Source organism: Phaseolus vulgaris, chromosome 7, assembly GCF_051622355.1.
Source record: "Phaseolus vulgaris cultivar YP4 chromosome 7, ASM5162235v1, whole genome shotgun sequence".
Classification (NCBI taxonomy): Eukaryota; Viridiplantae; Streptophyta; class Magnoliopsida; order Fabales; family Fabaceae; genus Phaseolus; species Phaseolus vulgaris.
This window is the reverse complement of record NC_143504.1, coordinates 10472940-10490703: the sequence shown is the minus strand read 5'-3', so window position 1 is coordinate 10490703 and position 17764 is coordinate 10472940. Positions and strand designations below refer to the sequence as shown.

At 30.8% G+C, this 17764-nt stretch overlaps 1 protein-coding gene across 2 annotated transcripts; it reads left to right on the top strand.

Moving 5' to 3' along the window:
* Positions 1–303: 303 nt before the first annotated feature.
* LOC137828882 (protein ENHANCED DISEASE RESISTANCE 2) lies at positions 304–6618 on the top strand. 2 transcript variants are annotated; one of them, XM_068635626.1, is made up of 22 exons: positions 304–488; positions 599–736; positions 1203–1277; positions 1408–1461; positions 1547–1612; positions 1689–1750; positions 2010–2137; positions 2210–2256; positions 2342–2442; positions 2533–2628; positions 2709–2773; positions 2859–2930; positions 3473–3619; positions 3718–4010; positions 4269–4332; positions 4432–4607; positions 5110–5211; positions 5330–5380; positions 5466–5609; positions 5712–5807; positions 5959–6060; positions 6280–6618. In XM_068635626.1, exons 2-22 carry the CDS (start codon positions 611–613, stop codon positions 6370–6372), a joined length of 2160 nt encoding a protein of 719 aa, XP_068491727.1. In that variant the 5' UTR covers positions 304–488; positions 599–610; the 3' UTR covers positions 6373–6618. The 2 variants fall into 2 exon arrangements, with proteins under 2 accessions (XP_068491727.1, XP_068491726.1); XM_068635625.1 differs by lacking the exon at positions 304–488 and having other exon boundaries at positions 581–736.
* The last annotated feature ends 11146 nt before the right edge of the window (positions 6619–17764 follow it).

Sequence of the window (17764 nt, the reverse complement as noted above, 5' to 3'; positions counted from 1 at the left end):
CATATACACGTATTCTTATTTAATTGACGGTTTACAAAATATTGCATATGACTATCAAACTAAAAATAAATTAGAGCAAAATATTGGGATTTAATCTAAATGGGATAAAATGTGGGAGCGAGTCAAATAAAAAAAAATTAATTTTGATTTCATAGAATGATATAATAATTGATAAAAAAATTTAAAGAAATAGTGTGATTTTAAAAGAGGAAGTGAGTAAAAAAGTGATTTTAGAGGTAAAAGGAGAAGGGCAAGAAGGTAAATTTGGATTGTGGTACATGGTGTGGTATGAAGTAGAAGGAAAGAAGAAGAAAGTAGTTATTGATGAAGCGGGAACATAGGAAATAGAAGAAGAAGAAGAGGAAGAAGAAGAAGAAGAAGAGCAACAACAAACACCATTGTCACTGCCCTCCCAATTTCGATTCTCTGAATCCCTTTCGCGGGGTCAGAGGATCGCCATCGTCGTTTTTTCTCTCACCCTTTCTCAGGTTCTTCTTCTCTGCTCTTATTCTCATTCATTCCATGCATGCAGCCTCACAAATTCACTCACTGCTTTCTTTCTTTCTCACCAATTCTCCAAATGGGTATTGTTCCGCAGAGTGAGAGAAAAATGGAAGGGTGGCTCTATCTCCTTCGTGCCAATCGCTTTGGTCAGCATTACTCACGGAAGAGGTACTTCATTCTCAAGGACAATGTCCTCCGAAGCTTCAAGATCCAACCCGTTACCCCAACCGAGGTAAATACTCCTATAGATCAAATCTTTCGTTTTTTTCAACATACTCCACGTCACACACGATTGATTCATAACGTTGTTCTTCTCACTTTACGTGTGTGGTCAGGAGTTTGATCTCAGGTCCTTCTGTATGAAAAGTATTTGTCCCAAGAGATCATTTCCTTTAATGGACCTCACTCGGCTCATTGGTGTCTGTCACATAGTCATACATGTTATTTTTTCATATTCTATTTTGATTAATGTTCTAGTAAGGTTTCATTACCATGTTTGATTATTTGATGTATCGTGGAATGGATAACGTTTTTTAAGGTTTTGGATCCATTCATGTTTTTAAAATGTCTTTCTTAATGTTCCACGTATGGTATGTGTGTTCTTAGATTTTAATAACAATGATATTTCTGAAATTTCCTTTGTTGCGATGATTCATTTGTCAATTGTGATTAATCAAAAGCGTTATGTTAATTTTCAGGAGCCAATTAGAAGTGCAATAATTGACTCTTGCGTTCGGGTTAATGATAATGGAAGGGAGAGTATGAACAAAAAGGTAAGGAACCTGGGACTCTTTCTACGGGACAACATTGCATGCTTTTTATTTTTTACTTATTTGACAGAGTTGCATTGTTTCCAAGAACATTTAATAATTGTAGTATTTACAAATTGTCTGCATTGTTCAGGTGTTCTTCATGTTCACTGTTTATAATGCAACAAACCAAAGTGATAAGCTTAAGGTGCGTTGAAATTAAGAATCCGAGTAAAATATTTATGACAATTTTTCACTGAATATTCTTGATCTATATTTCTCGTATTTTATAGTTGGGAGCAAGTAGTTCAGAAGAAGCCGCAAAATGGATACGTACCTTGCAGGACTCTGCAATGAAGGTTCTACTCTGCTATCTTAATTAGTGGATGATGTTGTCGTTATAAGAAGCATATTTTATTGTTTCTTTTTTTTCAGGAGTGTCCATCTCCAACAAAGAATTTAGTGGCTTGTATCAGAAGAAGACGTTCAACTTTGAGGTACATTAACTACTTTTGAATATTTAGTCGAGCAGTTTCTGCTTCTTCTTCTGAATATTTAAAAATGCTCTAAAATTAAGATAATCACACAAATTAGTCCTTTCCTTTCTGCTGTAACATTACTATAAGGTAGTGATGAATATTTACGTACCTACAATTCCTTGAACTTCCTGTTTTTGTGTATATTTATCTAAAACTATAGTAATTAATCATATTATGGTAAGTATGCCTTTTAATGTCTAAAGTTTCGTTAAAACAGAAATGGAGGCTCAAAAAGCACAGATTGGAAATACATCAACTTGAATCTTCAAACAGACCTATGCACTGAAACGGTTGCCTCTGATGTTATAGCCCCTTCACCATGGAAGATTTTTGGTTGTCAGAATGGTAAAGCTTTAGCTCCTAGAACACATGGCTACTGGACTAGTCTGTATCTCATATAGTTCATTGCTTATGCAGGACTAAGGATGTTCAAAGAAGCCAAAGATTGGGATACCCTTGGAACTGTAAGTTGATCCTAACTTGATAACAATCTCATTTTAGTAAGTGGTCAACTCTTACAAAAAATGAAAAGTCGTTTTCCTTGTTCAGCATTGGGGTGATCACCCAGCAATAATGGCAGTTGGTGTGGTTGATGGAACTTCAGAGGCCATCTTCAACACTCTTATGACTCTTGATCCCACAAGATCAGAGTAAGTCTTGTTCTTAACTTGAAAAATAGGAAATGTGATCCACATGATTCAGTGTATAGCTTATATATTAAATCACCTAGTTTCTTGCAGATGGGACTTTTGTGTTTATCGAGGTAGTGTGGTTGATCACCTTGATGGACATACAGATATTGTTCATATAGAGATGTACAATGACTGGTTACCATGGTAGGATATATATATGACCTTGTATATGAGAATTCAGTCAGCAAACATGTTGTTAATATAGCATTATATTTGATGTCTAGGGGAATGAAACCAAGAGATTTGTTGTTACGAAGATACTGGAGGAGAGAGGATGATGGATCATATGGTACTGTTACTAAAATATTTATGTTGGGAAGATATGGTTCATTTCAATTCGCCAATTAACTTTTTTATCTGTGTTTCTATGACAGTGTTATTATACCATTCTGTGTACCATTCCAAGTGTCCACCAAAGAAAGGCTATGTCCGAGCTTGCCTTAAAAGTAATGTATGCTTTAATTTTGAGATATTATTTAGCCTTTCAATGCTACCAATGGCAGAGGGATCTAGGAGTGCAACACCCTAAAATAAGAACCAACACCCAAAAATAAAAACTATTTAATAATAATTATATATTTATAGTTTGAAATTTTTTATAAATTTCATACTATTATAAGCTGTAATGTTAAATTTAATTTATCTTCATAACAAAAAATCAATAATCTAATATTTTTAAAAATAATTATGCACTTATATAATCTTTTCAAATGTATTAAAAAATCATGAAGAAAAAAATAAAAATTTGAATTATGTTTTTATTTAAAATTTATATATCCAAGGCAGAAACTATAAAATCCGGTTTATTTATAGCTGGAGGGTGATGAAAGCCTGAGTCAAAGATGAACAACACTTCCCTAAAATAAATGTGTTCCTAGTTTTCTGAAACGAATATTTATTAGTTTCCTAAAATAAGGAAAAGTAGCAAAAATAACAAAACAATGCCATGAATAACAGAAAAAATAAGGAGGTTTTGAACACTTGGCAGGTGGAGGATTTGTAGTGACTCCTGTTAACAAGGGAACGCAATCAGTGGTGAGACACATGCTTGCTATTGATTGGAAGTTTTGGAAATTGTATTTGCGCCCCTCATCTGCAAGGTCCATTACTATTCGTATGCTTGAACGAATTGCAGGTATGTGGCAGACTTCAAAGTTCTTTCATCAATGTAGTCTTGCCACATTTCTTATAAATGAAAATTTTCAAGCTTTTACTCTAATCCCCTTCTCGCAGCTCTTCGGGAGTTGTTTAGAACCAAAGGTGGAAATTCCTCCTCTGAAACTCTTACAATGACTAAAGAAATTGGATTGCCTCCTGGTGTAAAGGAGGATGTTAAGTCTGATGTTTCAGAGGAGAAAACCAAGTTCGAGGAACCTCTTATTGTTCTAGAAGATGGGGTAGAACCTTCCGGTCGTACAAATTTAATGGGATTCAATGATTCTGATGAGTTCTTTGATGTTCCTGAACCAACAGAATATGATCACTTTGACAATGAATGGCATCCTGACTTGGCTTCTGAGCAGATGGTACTTTTGCTTACCAACATTCATCCTCTAATTGCTTTCTGAATTGCTTTTTTTTTTCTTTTTTGTACTTTTCTGCGTTGCTAATTTTAGACAAGTTTACAATGACGTTTTTTCTTATGTAAGGAATCTAAGTACACATTAAGATTTTGTGTGATTGCTCATATGTTTGTTTTGTTTACTCTAAACAATCTTTTCATGATAAGTGATATATCTTAACAATATCAACTATTGATGAGATTGAACCAATGGGATGCACAGGGTATGTCTATCCCCAGAATGTCAACAGCTGTTGGTTTGGTGAAAAAGTTACACGACCTTGCAGGTTAGAGTTCATAATTTATAATCTAAGTTCTTGCTAATATTATTTTGGATAGAATGTTCATGACATATTTCCTTTCAATATATTTTACACCTGTTGCAGTTCAGAAGAAGGGGTATATGGATTTGCACGAAACTGTCAGGGAGGAAAGTGCATCATGCAGTTATGGAGCCACTCTTCAAAATGATTCAAGCTGTTCTTTACCCTGCACCTGGGCTGCTTCTGATCCATCTTTGTTTCTGGTTCGAGGAGAAAATTATTTACAAGACCATCAAAAGGTATTTTTAAAAAAGTTTAACCTTTCGGTGTTTTGTATACAACATGTAAAAGGAATCTCTAAAAACTACAAAATTTGTTTTAACTGTTTCACTCACTAAATCATGAACACAAAACACTAATAAATTAACTAACATTGCCACAATTACAAGTGAAAACATACTAGCCGATGAGAAAAAGAGACTAAGCACCTCCAAGAAATGGTAATACACATTATTTGCGCATATATCACGCTGAAAATATGATCACCAAATACATGATTTCTTAAAAAAACAAAAAGTCTCATTACCCTCTCCTTTCTGCCTAGCCAAAGATGAAACCCAAGAGACAGAAAGTTTTATGCCTCAAATTCATTTTTATACGAGATGAAACTGTCATCTTCACTGCTATTTGTGAAAGGCTTCAATGAAGCTAGATGCTAATGTTTCAAACTATACTAAACAAATTTATACTATTTTTTTATTTGTTTATATTTTAAAGGGTAAATAAATTTCTGTTTTGCAGGTGAAGGCACACGGCACCTTGACGCAAATGGTTGGTGCGGATTGGCTTCGTTCGGACACAAGAGAAGATGACTTAAGTAGTCGTCCTGGTTCCATAGTTCAGGTATATTCCTTTTTTTCTCAGTCTTCTATTTGTGTATTTGAGATAAAATGGTCCTAATTACTGTCACAAAATAACCACTAAAAATTCATTACCATGCTGTGCTTTTGGATTTATTCAGCAATATGCAGCAAAAGGTGGTCCAGAGTTCTTTTTTGTCATCAACATACAAGTGAGTATTACCTCATCTTGATTGTTACATACATCACTCTTAAAGTATAAGATTGATAACGAATAGTATTGTGATGATGGATCAGATGCCCGGAACTCCTATGTATTCTCTTGCACTTTATTACATGTTGAAAACACCTTTGGAAGACAATCCCTTAATGCAGAGCTTTGTGGATGGAGATGATGCTTACAGGAACTCTAGATTTAAGCTGATACCATACATCTCCAAGGTTCATTTCTGCTTAAATGTGGCATGCAACAAACAAACAGAAATTTCAGGATCAAGATGAGTATCTAATGGTTTTCATCCCCACTTGACTTGTTTCTCCCAGGGATCATGGATTGTAAAGCAAAGTGTTGGAAAGAAAGCATGTTTGGTGGGGCAAGCACTAGAAGTACTTTATATCCGTGGGAAGAACTATTTAGAGGTAACATTGCCAAATTAAGTAATACTTGGAAAGCATTAGTGATTTTGCTGTGTTACTTTCAGCACTGGTAATATTTAGAGGTTTGGCCATGACTTTCAGCTCCTTTCTCTTGTTCTATATGCTAACTTTTAAATTGTGTTTCCCTTAATAGCTTGACATCGACGTTGGATCATCAACTGTGGCAAGAGGGGTAGCTAGCCTAGTTCTTGGATACCTGAACAATTTGGTGGTAGAAATGGCGTTTTTGGTACAGGTAAAAATAATTTATCAATGTGGTTCTGTAAGAGTATAAGTTTTATCTCCATAATCCATGCAATAAAAGTTTATATTACTTGAATTAACAAAGTTACACTCCATTTAACTATGATTAGATAAATAAACAGATAGCACCTAAATAACTGTATACAAGTTTTCTCCTAAGTAACAATTTTGGTTTACCTTACTAAAGTTACACATCTGAAAATGAGTGCAGAGTAACACACAGGATGAGCTCCCGGAAGTCCTCCTTGGAACGTGTCGACTAAATCATATGGATGCATCGAAAGCATTTCTGGTGAATTCATAATTTTTAACTTGAGATTTTCTTGGTGTCTTTGAGGAGCAGAATTTGATACTCCTACACTTCCAAAAGTTTAGGAGTAGGAGTGTCACATGTAAATGTTGTTGCCCTGCATTCTTCATGTTTTGTCCAACCAATCAAAATTGATAATGATGGTGGTAGTTTCCCTGTGATTTTTCCTCTAGGGCTTCAATTTCCAAAGCAATTGTTCCTTCCTATCTAATATATGCTACACAAAAACTAATTCTTTGCCTGCTTCGTGTCACGGTTTAACATAATATGCGAATCACAAGTTAAAAAAATAATTAAATCTTGCCCATGCAATTCCAAAAGATTTTCTCAATAAATGCATACCATGTTTCTATGTTTTATTTAGAAGCTACATTGATATGCTAAAAAAGTGCACTGTATCTGCATTAGTCAAGGGAGAAGAGTGGGTATTTTATCACAAGGAGAGAAAGCACTATAATATGGATGGTGGAATTATTACTTTTAAGTAATAAAATTTTCAAAAAGAAATTGGTGGAACTTTAAGTTTTTAACGCGATATTTTTAAAAAATGTTATAAGTGCATTAATATTATAATTGTATCTAATACCAATGATAATTTAATTTTACTGAAAAATTACATGAGAGAATAGTGGATATTATATATTATATTATTTTTTAATCATTGTATTCATATATATTATTCATGTTTCAACCTGTTTTTCCATGATTTGAATCTTGATCACTTAATTAAAATACGTATTACTACTATTATTGGTTTAATAATCTTTAAACAAGTGAATGAGGTTTCTCTATAATTAAAACAATTATTCGTCCTGGGCCAGCCCACATTTAAGTCCATGGGTTTATAACTGTTAAACGCACCTCCCTTTTATTTATTTCTACAAGGTTTTGTAGTCCTTAACTTAAATTCCAGTATACACTTTCGAAACTATTTTTTTTCACGAGGGCAATGGGGTGCACTGATTTTTAAAAAGAAAAGAAAATGAGAATAATTTTTGAATAAATAAATACAAAAAAAGCAATCAAGGGATCCCTCTATCTCATTTGATTGAGGTAAGAGTGGTGACTTATGGTAAAAAGGAAGGTGTGTTTAGAAATTTCCAAAATTAAGAAGATTTTCCAAAATTGGGCCAGGCTTGGATATTAGGTTGAAAACTGGTTGTCTTGACCAGACCTGGTTTTGTTATAAATGAGTTATTTAAGAGTTATTGAAACTGTTTTTTTACCATGAAAAAAAAAGAGTTGTGTAATTTGGCATTTGCGTTTGATCTTTCTCATAGAGTGAAGACTAAAGACATGGTCCTGTGACCTCACCACCACTCTACTTACTTTTGTGTGCAATTATTATCCAAGTTTGCCAAATTGTATGCACTCTTTTCCTTCAAAATACTATCTCATAATAGAGTTATAGTGCACCATACTGTTTCACAACCATCATAACTGCACCACATACTTCCCATGCATTTTCCACATTCACCTTCCATTCTTTCATTCATCACTTTTTTTCTTTCCTTTCTCTTCAATCCAATAATGAAACCTGTTTAGCATCTTAAGTTCATGTTCAATTCATCAATGTTGTTACTCGTAACATGAATATCATTCACTTTGAATGCTTTCACGATACTCTTTTTCAGAGGAACAAGCTTGTGAAATCGATCCAAGCAATTATGTGGCTCAAGTTTTATAAAATGTAACAAAAAAAATCTCACAAGAGCATGGATCATAAAACATTCTCTGGATATATCACTATAGCTGAAGCTTGAAGCTTGAAACGCGTGGCTCTAAATAATTGGCTGAAAATTTTTAAAAAATAAAATAAAATTGTCGGTCATTGGAGTGAATAATTTCCATTGATATTGATATATACATGATTTTTATTGCTTTGTTTCTTTGGTGTCTTTTTGGCATTTTTGTGGTTTATGGGTGTGGGCCAAGTTGGTTCGTAATTAATTTTGTACATAACTCCAAACATGGTTTGGGCTTTGGGACAAAGTTGCCTCCATTATTAGAACTTGGGTAGGCCCACAAAAGTTACTATGTAACCTTCTCTCACAAAAACAAGTCCCCATATAAAAAAAATGCAAACAAAATTGAAGACAAGCCATAACTCAAAATGAAATGAACACACCATTCCTATTAAAAAAAAAGTCAATATTTAATCATAAAAGGGATCCAACCAAAGTTGTGACTACGATTATCCAACTCTCATTGTTTTTACATATAAGTGTTTTATAATGTGATTGTGATTGATAAATAGAGTGTTTTGAGAGCCTTGTGTTGTGTCCCCAATGCCTTTCATAAGGAGTGGGTTGCCACTCTCCAAACACTGTTCAATTTTTTTTTTCCACGTTGTGTTCATGAGCTACCTTAAATGGGAAGCACTCTAAAACCCCTCATTTTCCTTCCCCCAAAATGCCCTTCTTTCATATAGCCACAAATTCATCATACGCATGGGCAATAGCGTAATTTCACGACACGTAGAAATTAAAAAATAAGAACGTTGTCCCCACGTTGTGTCATGTAATTGTGGCACCCACGTGGCACATGTCCGCATTCAAAGATGTTATATCTTGCTATGTCTCATAAATCTTCCTTGTCTTTTGAAGGAGACACTTAATTTAATAATTGAAACTTTGGTTTAAAACTAAAAGCATTCCGGAAAAGACCTTCTTGGCCCTCACCGCACATGTAACTATCGCTTTCATTTCCCTATTCTCGGCGTTTAATTCGGTGATTGAGAAATATTTAGTTATATAATCTTTTTCACAAATTAAATATCTAATCCCACGTGACATCATCACGTGATTCATTTCTTTTTCCTTTCCCCTCTACCACACCTCATGTGTCTTAAGAACAAACAAATATTATGTCTCCAAACTTTAATAATAATAACATTAATATTAATAATAGAAACCTTGTATACAATAAATAAATTCTAATTATACAATATAGTGACAAATTCTGACCGTTATAGTCACAGTGTTCGCTTTTTTAATATTTGGTTTATGTTCAATTTATTTCATAGAAACACAATTTTCCTAAAATTGTATAAATACAATCATACTTTACTTTAAAAAGTTAAATAAAATAAATAAATTATGGTAATTTATATTCTCCATGTACTAACTGCAAAGTGCTTTTATAAATGTGGAGCTAACGAAATCCGTTTGAAAAGTCAAAATAGTACGCACCGACGGCGAATGCATGGGATTCAACTCCGCTTCCCTTCCTTAACCGGTAATCAACCTCTTTTTCCCGGTAAACCTGTCGGTGCCTTAACTGTCGGCACCACCGACACGCCAGATTTATTCCGGTCATTTTCCCTTTTTTTTCTAGTACTTCCAATTTTTTAAACGCTTTAATAATTTTATGGCCTAACAATAATAATATAATAAATAAAAATAATAATAATATTTGAAGCGGTGCAGTTTGTTCCTTTGGACGTGCTTTCACTATCAGGGGATGTTTTTGCCTTCGAAATTTAATTTCCGGTGACGTGGCACGTGCCTGGAGAGGGAGTGATTACTAGGCTGCGGTGCGGAGCAGGATAGTAGGGTTTGAAATGAAAGATGTTTATGATTATGTGGGGACCAATATTTGGTATTATGTGGATGCAAGTAGCGGATCATGCAAGCACGTGACTTACAACCAATATTTGCTAAAAGGCATGCGAAGGCAACTAGTAGAAGTAACATAACCACTCAATAATTATTAGTACCACCACCACACTACTACACTCACCTTCCAAAAATAACTCTGCTTTCTCCATCCCACCGCTCATACCTCATCATAAATTTCACAAAATTATCAAAATAAACTACTTTACATTTCAAATATAATAATTACTTTCATAAATACAAAAATGTTATAATATTTTACATCTACATAATATCTTATTTGGTTTAGTTCCTTTTTAATGCAATTTTGGAAGAGAAAAACATGGCGGAAATGCACTTTCTGTTATTTTTTAAAAAGCAGATAATTTTGTATCATTTTCGTTTAAAACTGATAAAACCAAATATAATCGAATATGTCAGTGAGTCCTGATGAATCCTTGAAAACTATCATTTAGATAATGACAGACAATAACAATAAAACGTTTCATATATGATAAAAAAAATTACATTTCATAAAATCATACATATTTTCAATAACTGATTAATCATATACTGACAATGTCATAAAATCATTATTTTATGCACCCAAAATGTTCAACACAAATGGAACGTATAACTGTGAAAAGTTCAGAACACTGCCGCATAATGTTACAAAACAATTATGTAAATGTGCAGTTCAACTTGAGATGATTTCGTTTAACGTATGAATTTTGGTGTGTGTTGTTACCTTTGATACGATATGCACTATTAACACTGATAAAATAGTTCTTAAATGTATTATATGTTGATTTTCAACCACACATATAGAGTAGTGATATTATATGAGAAAGGAAAAAAAGTAAAAAAGAAAACATTTAAAGACATAAACTTCTTTCATTTATCTTACAATCATAATAATCAATTTCTATGATCAACGTTAGATAAGCATTTTAGTTATCTGTCAATGATAATCACAATGAGTTTGTTGCGTATATATAAGATATAAATGATCAAATATAAAAATTTCATTTAAAAGATGACATTTATTCTTATACGTTTATATTTATATATATATATATATATATATATATATATATTCACATCTAATATATATATTCACATCTAATTATAAGTTAGGACAATCATCACCTTACAAGTCAATATATATATATTAAAAATTCACATCTAATTATAAGTTAGGGCAATCATTACCTTACAAGTCAATTTTATAAGATTAATTTAGGTTTTAACTCACTTCTTAATATAGTATATCAAAACATATATTTGCGATGTTTGTTAGGCCTATTGTATCATCCGTTATCAGACCACTCACAAATATCTAGTTTCATACTAAATATGTATATACTTCAGCGTGAGAGGATTGTGTTGGAGATCTTATATCGACTAAAGACAAAGTCAAGTCAATTTACCGTATATAAATAAGTACAAACTTCATTTTTTCAAGTCATTTTGGTGAGGATAAGTTAGAATTAAACTTACTTCTAAATACTATGTCAAAAAGTTTTTTTTTCTTTGTTGAAAAAAGACAATGGAATGCTCATGTTACAAAAGAGCAACACCAATTACAATGTTGGAGGAACAAATTTCCAGTATAAAGGTGGATGAAAACTTTGGAAGTATAACTACAATACTAGATAGAGTAGCCTTTTAAACTTGTAAAAGTTGTGGGTGCATTTGTTGTCCATGTAAATTGTTGTAATTTGATTATATATGAGAGGAGGGGTAAATGTAACACACCCACCGATGGAAACCCCAAGGGTGAGGGATTTACTCTATTGCCAACAAACTACATTAAGTTTTACTCTTTGAATTATTCTTCTAAAAAAGCATCTTTGATAAATTGTGATCTTGATTTTGTGGAAGTTGTTAAAAAGGAAATTTCATAAGATAATAGGTAACTCAAGATAATTAAAATCTTATGTCACTCAAACTGCATGAAATAAACATGGAGAATCGTTACTTGAAATCTTTCTCACAAGGTAAAAGAAACTGAGAATATTTTGCACTACCTTAAACTTTGATTATTACTTTTTGAAATAATAATCACGTAAGATACTTCCTAAGAAACCTACTAGGATGTGACCCACCTAGTCTAGGACAAGAGAAAGATTCATCATACTATGATATGACTCATTAACATTAGGGAAAGAGAAGGGAGATATTACACTACCTACTTGGATATGAATCACAAAAACTAACAAAATATTACTCACTTATTATATAACTTGGCTAAAATTAGAACTCTTCAAAAACCTTCAATGTGAACAAGTTTTATTATTATTAAAGTTTTTTTTATGTGACTTACCATTTCTTTTCATTATTGAGGATTGGTTGGGTGGTTTGTAGAGTCTGAAGATTATATATAGGTCAGGTGTTGAGCATGTTGGTCATGACCATTTTTGTATAAGGATTGAGACACCCCTGAAGTGTCTCATTTTATTTTATTTATTCTTTGTGGATAAAAAAACTTACATAAAGTGTGGTGGAAAGAGTTATTTAATCAAATATTTTCTTTCACTGACTAATCTTATATCTAAACAAATCATAAAATATACTAGAGATAACAACCATATTCCTCTTTTAAAATAACTCAAACTAAACTAAAATATGAACGTTTAATTTATTTTTTGGATCACATCCATAGATAAATTTATGATAAAAAAACTTATAACCCTAAAATAGATAATGAAAAGTAATGAACAAATTAGGCTAGGTTCAATCCTTGTTTGAATATATTTTGTATAGGTTAACTGCTTTGATGTTGTGGAGCAGGTAACCAAGAATCTAAAATAACATTTTTCCCTTTGAAACCAACTTATAACTCTTACCACAATTGTAAGACATAAATATATAGTATGACTAAATAAGAAATCTCAATTATAGTTGGTGATCATAAATTCAATTAAACCAACTTAGAGATTCACATTTTATGAATAATGTTGTCATATTTAAACACAAATCCAAGAAATTTGGTAAATAAAGTTCATGGTCAACCTTGAAAAACAAACTAAAGGTTTAAAGTCATAAAAAGATGAAATTTTAAAGTTTAGGTGGTAAAAAATGTTGTAAGGTAGAGATACTCAGGAAAAAGGATTGGAAGGTAATGGTGGTAGAGGATGTTCTATTAAAGATATTTCTTAAGAGTGACAAATCAAACAAGGAGATTGTGGTGTAAGGTGAATAAATAAGAGCCTATTGTCCCAACAAGAGGTGGATAAATTGTAGTATCAATGGAGATTACGAAGTTTTGAAAAAAACGATAATTTTTTTTTGTAGATATAATATTGATCACACTTGTTTTGTAGTCAAATTAAAAGAAGTTTCAATTCCAGTGCATAGACTGTCTAACACAACGCTAGACCATCTAGATTATCTCAAATCATCTCCTAACAAATTCAACAATTAGTTTTAAGATCTATTTGCAAGTAATAAAAATTAGCAATAACAGTAAAGTAAAGGGGGTTTGTGATTGTTCAATAGGAAAATAAAATATGCTAGACGTTGTAAGATAAATAAGAAACAAGTGACTCCCAACTTCTTCCACCAATGAATTCTTCACAGGTTATATTTCTAAAGATTGTCGTCGTTTAATCCTTACACATGGTTAAACTAAACCCTAAATCCTAAACTAAATCAATCACGCATTAATCAAATTCAACTGAATCTTATCATCAAAGCATGTGTATACTAATGTTTCAAATATCCCATTTGTATTAATATGTCTACTTATGAGATGTTTTCTTTGACTACTTCAATGATTCGTCCAAGAGATTGATTAAAATATTGTGAATTAACCAAGAAATATAAATTAGAGAAAAAGAATTTAACCCTAAACATGTGTTTGAAAACAAATTTTACAAAATCCGAATTTAAAAAAGACCAATGGATTAAAATAAAATTCTACAAATAAATTTCTTCCACAAATTGAAATTCAAAATCTATCTCGAAATATTATTTATCGATTATCAAATGTTTCCTTTCTATGTTTCAATTTATTCAGCAAATATTCTCTTTCTTTATATGTTCCTTATCTCATTTTCTTTTATCTTACAAATGTATTGTTTCCAAACTTGATTCGTATTTGCACATTGATTGTAATTAAACCTATCACTTATGCAAAATAATTTAAGAAGATTTACTTGAACAATATCTCTAAAGGATATTTGCTCTATTCTTTACATGTTTTGCAGAGGAGTTTTTTTATTACAGAATTTAAGAGACTGTCCTCACATAAGATTGAGTTGGTTTCGATTCTTGTTTCCTTGTAATGTATTAGAATTTTTGAATCAATATCTTCCTTTCCCCAAATTGGAGAATCCATTAGTAGAGGCTTCGAGAAGATTGTCTAAAAGCTTTAAAGACATGGAGTGTCTCCTTCCATAACCAAACTTTAAAATCTTCAAAGTGATATAATTCTTCATTGGGAAATCTTCACAAAGGCTAATTGAATTCGAATCTTTCTCTCTAGAGAAACTTTTCCAGCATTAAACATTCTAGAAAGATCTTCTAATGGGTGTGACAAGTAAAATCATCTAGTCCTTCTACGACGAGACTTTCTAGACTTTAAGGTATTTTCATTCTTCATCTACATTATAATTAGTAAGGTCCATAATCTCTACATATGGTCAAGATAAAGATGAGAACAAAATATATTTAAAATCATATTTAAGCAATGACTCTAATTATGGTTCAATTTCATTTGGTTATGCAAATTTTGTCTAAAACATTGGAGTTTCCTCTCAATTATAGCATAAAAGAACTATTTTAGACACTCTAAGAGTGAATGGAAATATACTCATCAAGTGTTAACCAATGTAGTCATCAATAGTCTAAGAAAACTATGATGGAGTTTGTTTGGTTATGTTTCCGATAAGGATTGCAAATTTTCAATGACGACTTGGAAGGAGGTGTAGTGAACTTCATATAGCTCTTCAGGTGAATTTAACTAGATTTATATAGTTTGTATGTTTCCAGCAAGGTTTACTGGGGTTTGGGAAGCGATAAATGTAATTTTATTCACACTTAATAACTTTAATAATTTATTCTTGTGTTGTAGTCAAGGATAAATCCAAGTCATTGTTTTAATTAATATTCTTCTAATTAAGTTTATTTGGGCCTTAATTGTTATTTCTGTTAATTCTGTGTTTTAAACCCAAGTTGTTTCTTTTGAATCAAAACAGAAAATGAAATATGAGATAAAGAATTAGAGAATTAAATCGATAAATATCACAGAAATATAATTGAAAGCAAATCTTCTATAGGGATATTCACTCAAAAATCCTGAAATTAAAACTCTTAAAAAATAGAACAAATATACTTTTAAGAAGGTATTTTTCAATAAATTTTTTTGCAATATCTCTCAAAGCAGTGTTGGAATTCATTACAATCAAGATTTCAAATCCAATTTTTTGCAAGGAAAAGAAAATTATAAAAGAGACTTTGGAGGGAGAAATAAAAGAGCTTTTGGATCACATTTCATAGCTGCACAACACACTCTAAACCTAGTTTTATTTTCCTTTTTGTATTATTCTTATTTTTGCCTCTGCATGGAAGGTTAATCATTTTTTGTTGATTCCTTTGTAATTTCATATTGAGTTGAGGTTTTGATTAATAAAATTTGTTTTTCAATTATCTATATCATTTGTTTTAATCTTCGAATCTCCTGGAAAATTCGTTTTTGTGAGAGGTTATACTTGAATGCATAATTGAGAGTCTTTCTTGTCTTAAACTTTGATTTTTTAGTTAGTTCATATTGTTCTAATTAATTTCTTGGGTGCAGGCACATGAGTCAAGAGAAAAGAGATAAGCATTCTCATAGAGTATATGCATGGAACAAAGTGGGTACTGATTAAACCAGTAGACGCATGATTTACGGGTGAGTTTCAAGTTGAATCATTTTGACGCATGTTCAATTTGACTTAACTCATTTGAGGGTTAAGAAACAATTAATCTTTAGAGAATCTATGAAAAAATCATTGCCGGAAGAATTTGGGGATCAACCACTTTTTATTTTCTGTTTTAATTATTTATTTTATGTTTTCTGTTCAACAAATTAAAAAACTAATTTTTATTTTTATTGTTATTGTTATCTTTTCTTACTTGCATATAGATTCTAAAGACTGATTTACTGGTTTCACAATTAGATTCGTTGGAAGAGAACTTGAGATTACCTGACCACAATTATACTATCATATTTTTAGCGTTTGATGAACTATCACTGCATTAGACAAACTATAAGTTGGAATATTTTAATTTAAATATTAAATGAAAGCTATCAGGAAGCATGAAGTTTCATGAATGAAAGTAACAAATTAGTTGTTGGTGGTATGTCTAAAAGGAAATAATTGTAGAAGAAGCATGAAGTTTCGTCAATGAAAGTAACAAATTAGTAGGTGATGGTATGTGTAAAAGGAAATAATTGTAAAAATATGCTCTTCTAAAGAAACAAAATGTTTTACCATTTCATTACTAAAATCTAGTCTTATAAATATCTTACCTATATTGATCCGCAAATCAGATATGATACTTAGCCATTATTTTAACGAAGAAGATTAAGAAATTAACATAAACAATTAATGATCAAGGTCATATATAATTTTTTAACCAATTGATATTCCTAATAAACCTAATATAGATAAATCGTATAAATAATCTATTATTATAATGAATTGAATAAGTATATCTTTAGAATCATATAATAATTCAACATACTAAATTTTAAGATTGATATAAAGTAATTGATTTCAAATTCATCATAATTTTTAACTTTTTTTTATACTTGTTTAAATAATATTTCATTCTTTAAATAATATGTGTAATATAAATTACTTTCATTTCTATGGTTAATTCCCGAGTTAATATGTTGGGATTTAGTAATATCCTTTGAACTATATCAAAATGTTGTTCTCAAAACTTGGGTGTGGTATTCAATTAATTGATACTAAATATTAATCATCACATTCTACCCAATGCAAATATATTTCTTTTGATTACTCACATTAATTCTTTTTATTGATGGTTTTTTACCAATAATTAAATAAAAATTAATTTTAAAAACAACAAATAATTAGTTGCTATAGTGACTAAATTAAAGATTAATTTAAAAGATTAAAAAATTATTTGTTTCTAAATTAGTTTCTATTATTGATAAATAATTTTTAAATTGATATCTAATTAGCTATCAAGGTTTTAACTACCAATTATTTATATTCTAATTTTGATAGCTAATTAAATGTCAATTTAAAAACTACTTATCAATAATAAATATTAATTTAAAAATTAATAATTTTTTTTAGTATTTAAAATGGTTTTTAATTTAGTAACTATAACAACTAATTATTTTTTTTCTCTAAAATTAATTTCTATTTAATGATTTTTTTTAGTGGTAGCAAATATTTTTCCCTTATTACTCACATGCTTTCTTCTAAATAACCGATATTGAACCACAGTTTTAGACGAATCCAAATAATTTCATATAACTATAATTACAAGAAAAATCACACACATTTAAAGGACTTCTCTTTGTTTCTTCAAATTCTTGAACATCAATAATTGCAGTAGAATTACAAATTTTAGCTTTTTTTTAATATAAATAATCATATTGTGGACAATAAATTCATCTTCTATTTTATTTTATAATCTTGTTTTGATAATTTTCATTAAAAAAATATAAATGATATTTTTTTATGGTAGTTGTATAAACAAGTAAAACAAAAAACGAATCAAGCGATCAATTAATTAAAATGTACTTATTATTTTGGGAAAGATTG

What these genes read in the sequence shown, in the direction of transcription:
- LOC137828882 (XM_068635625.1), top strand. Translation starts at nt 581, where the DNA reads ATGGGTATTGTTCCGCAGAGTGAGAGAAAAATGGAAGGGTGGCTCTAT. An exon ending in ACCAAAGTGATAAGCTTAAG is followed by an intron (nt 1,462 to 1,546) that starts GTGCGTTGAAAT and finishes CGTATTTTATAG; the next exon opens with TTGGGAGCAAGTAGTTCAGA. An exon ending in TGTCCGAGCTTGCCTTAAAA is followed by an intron (nt 2,931 to 3,472) that starts GTAATGTATGCT and finishes AACACTTGGCAG; the next exon opens with GTGGAGGATTTGTAGTGACT.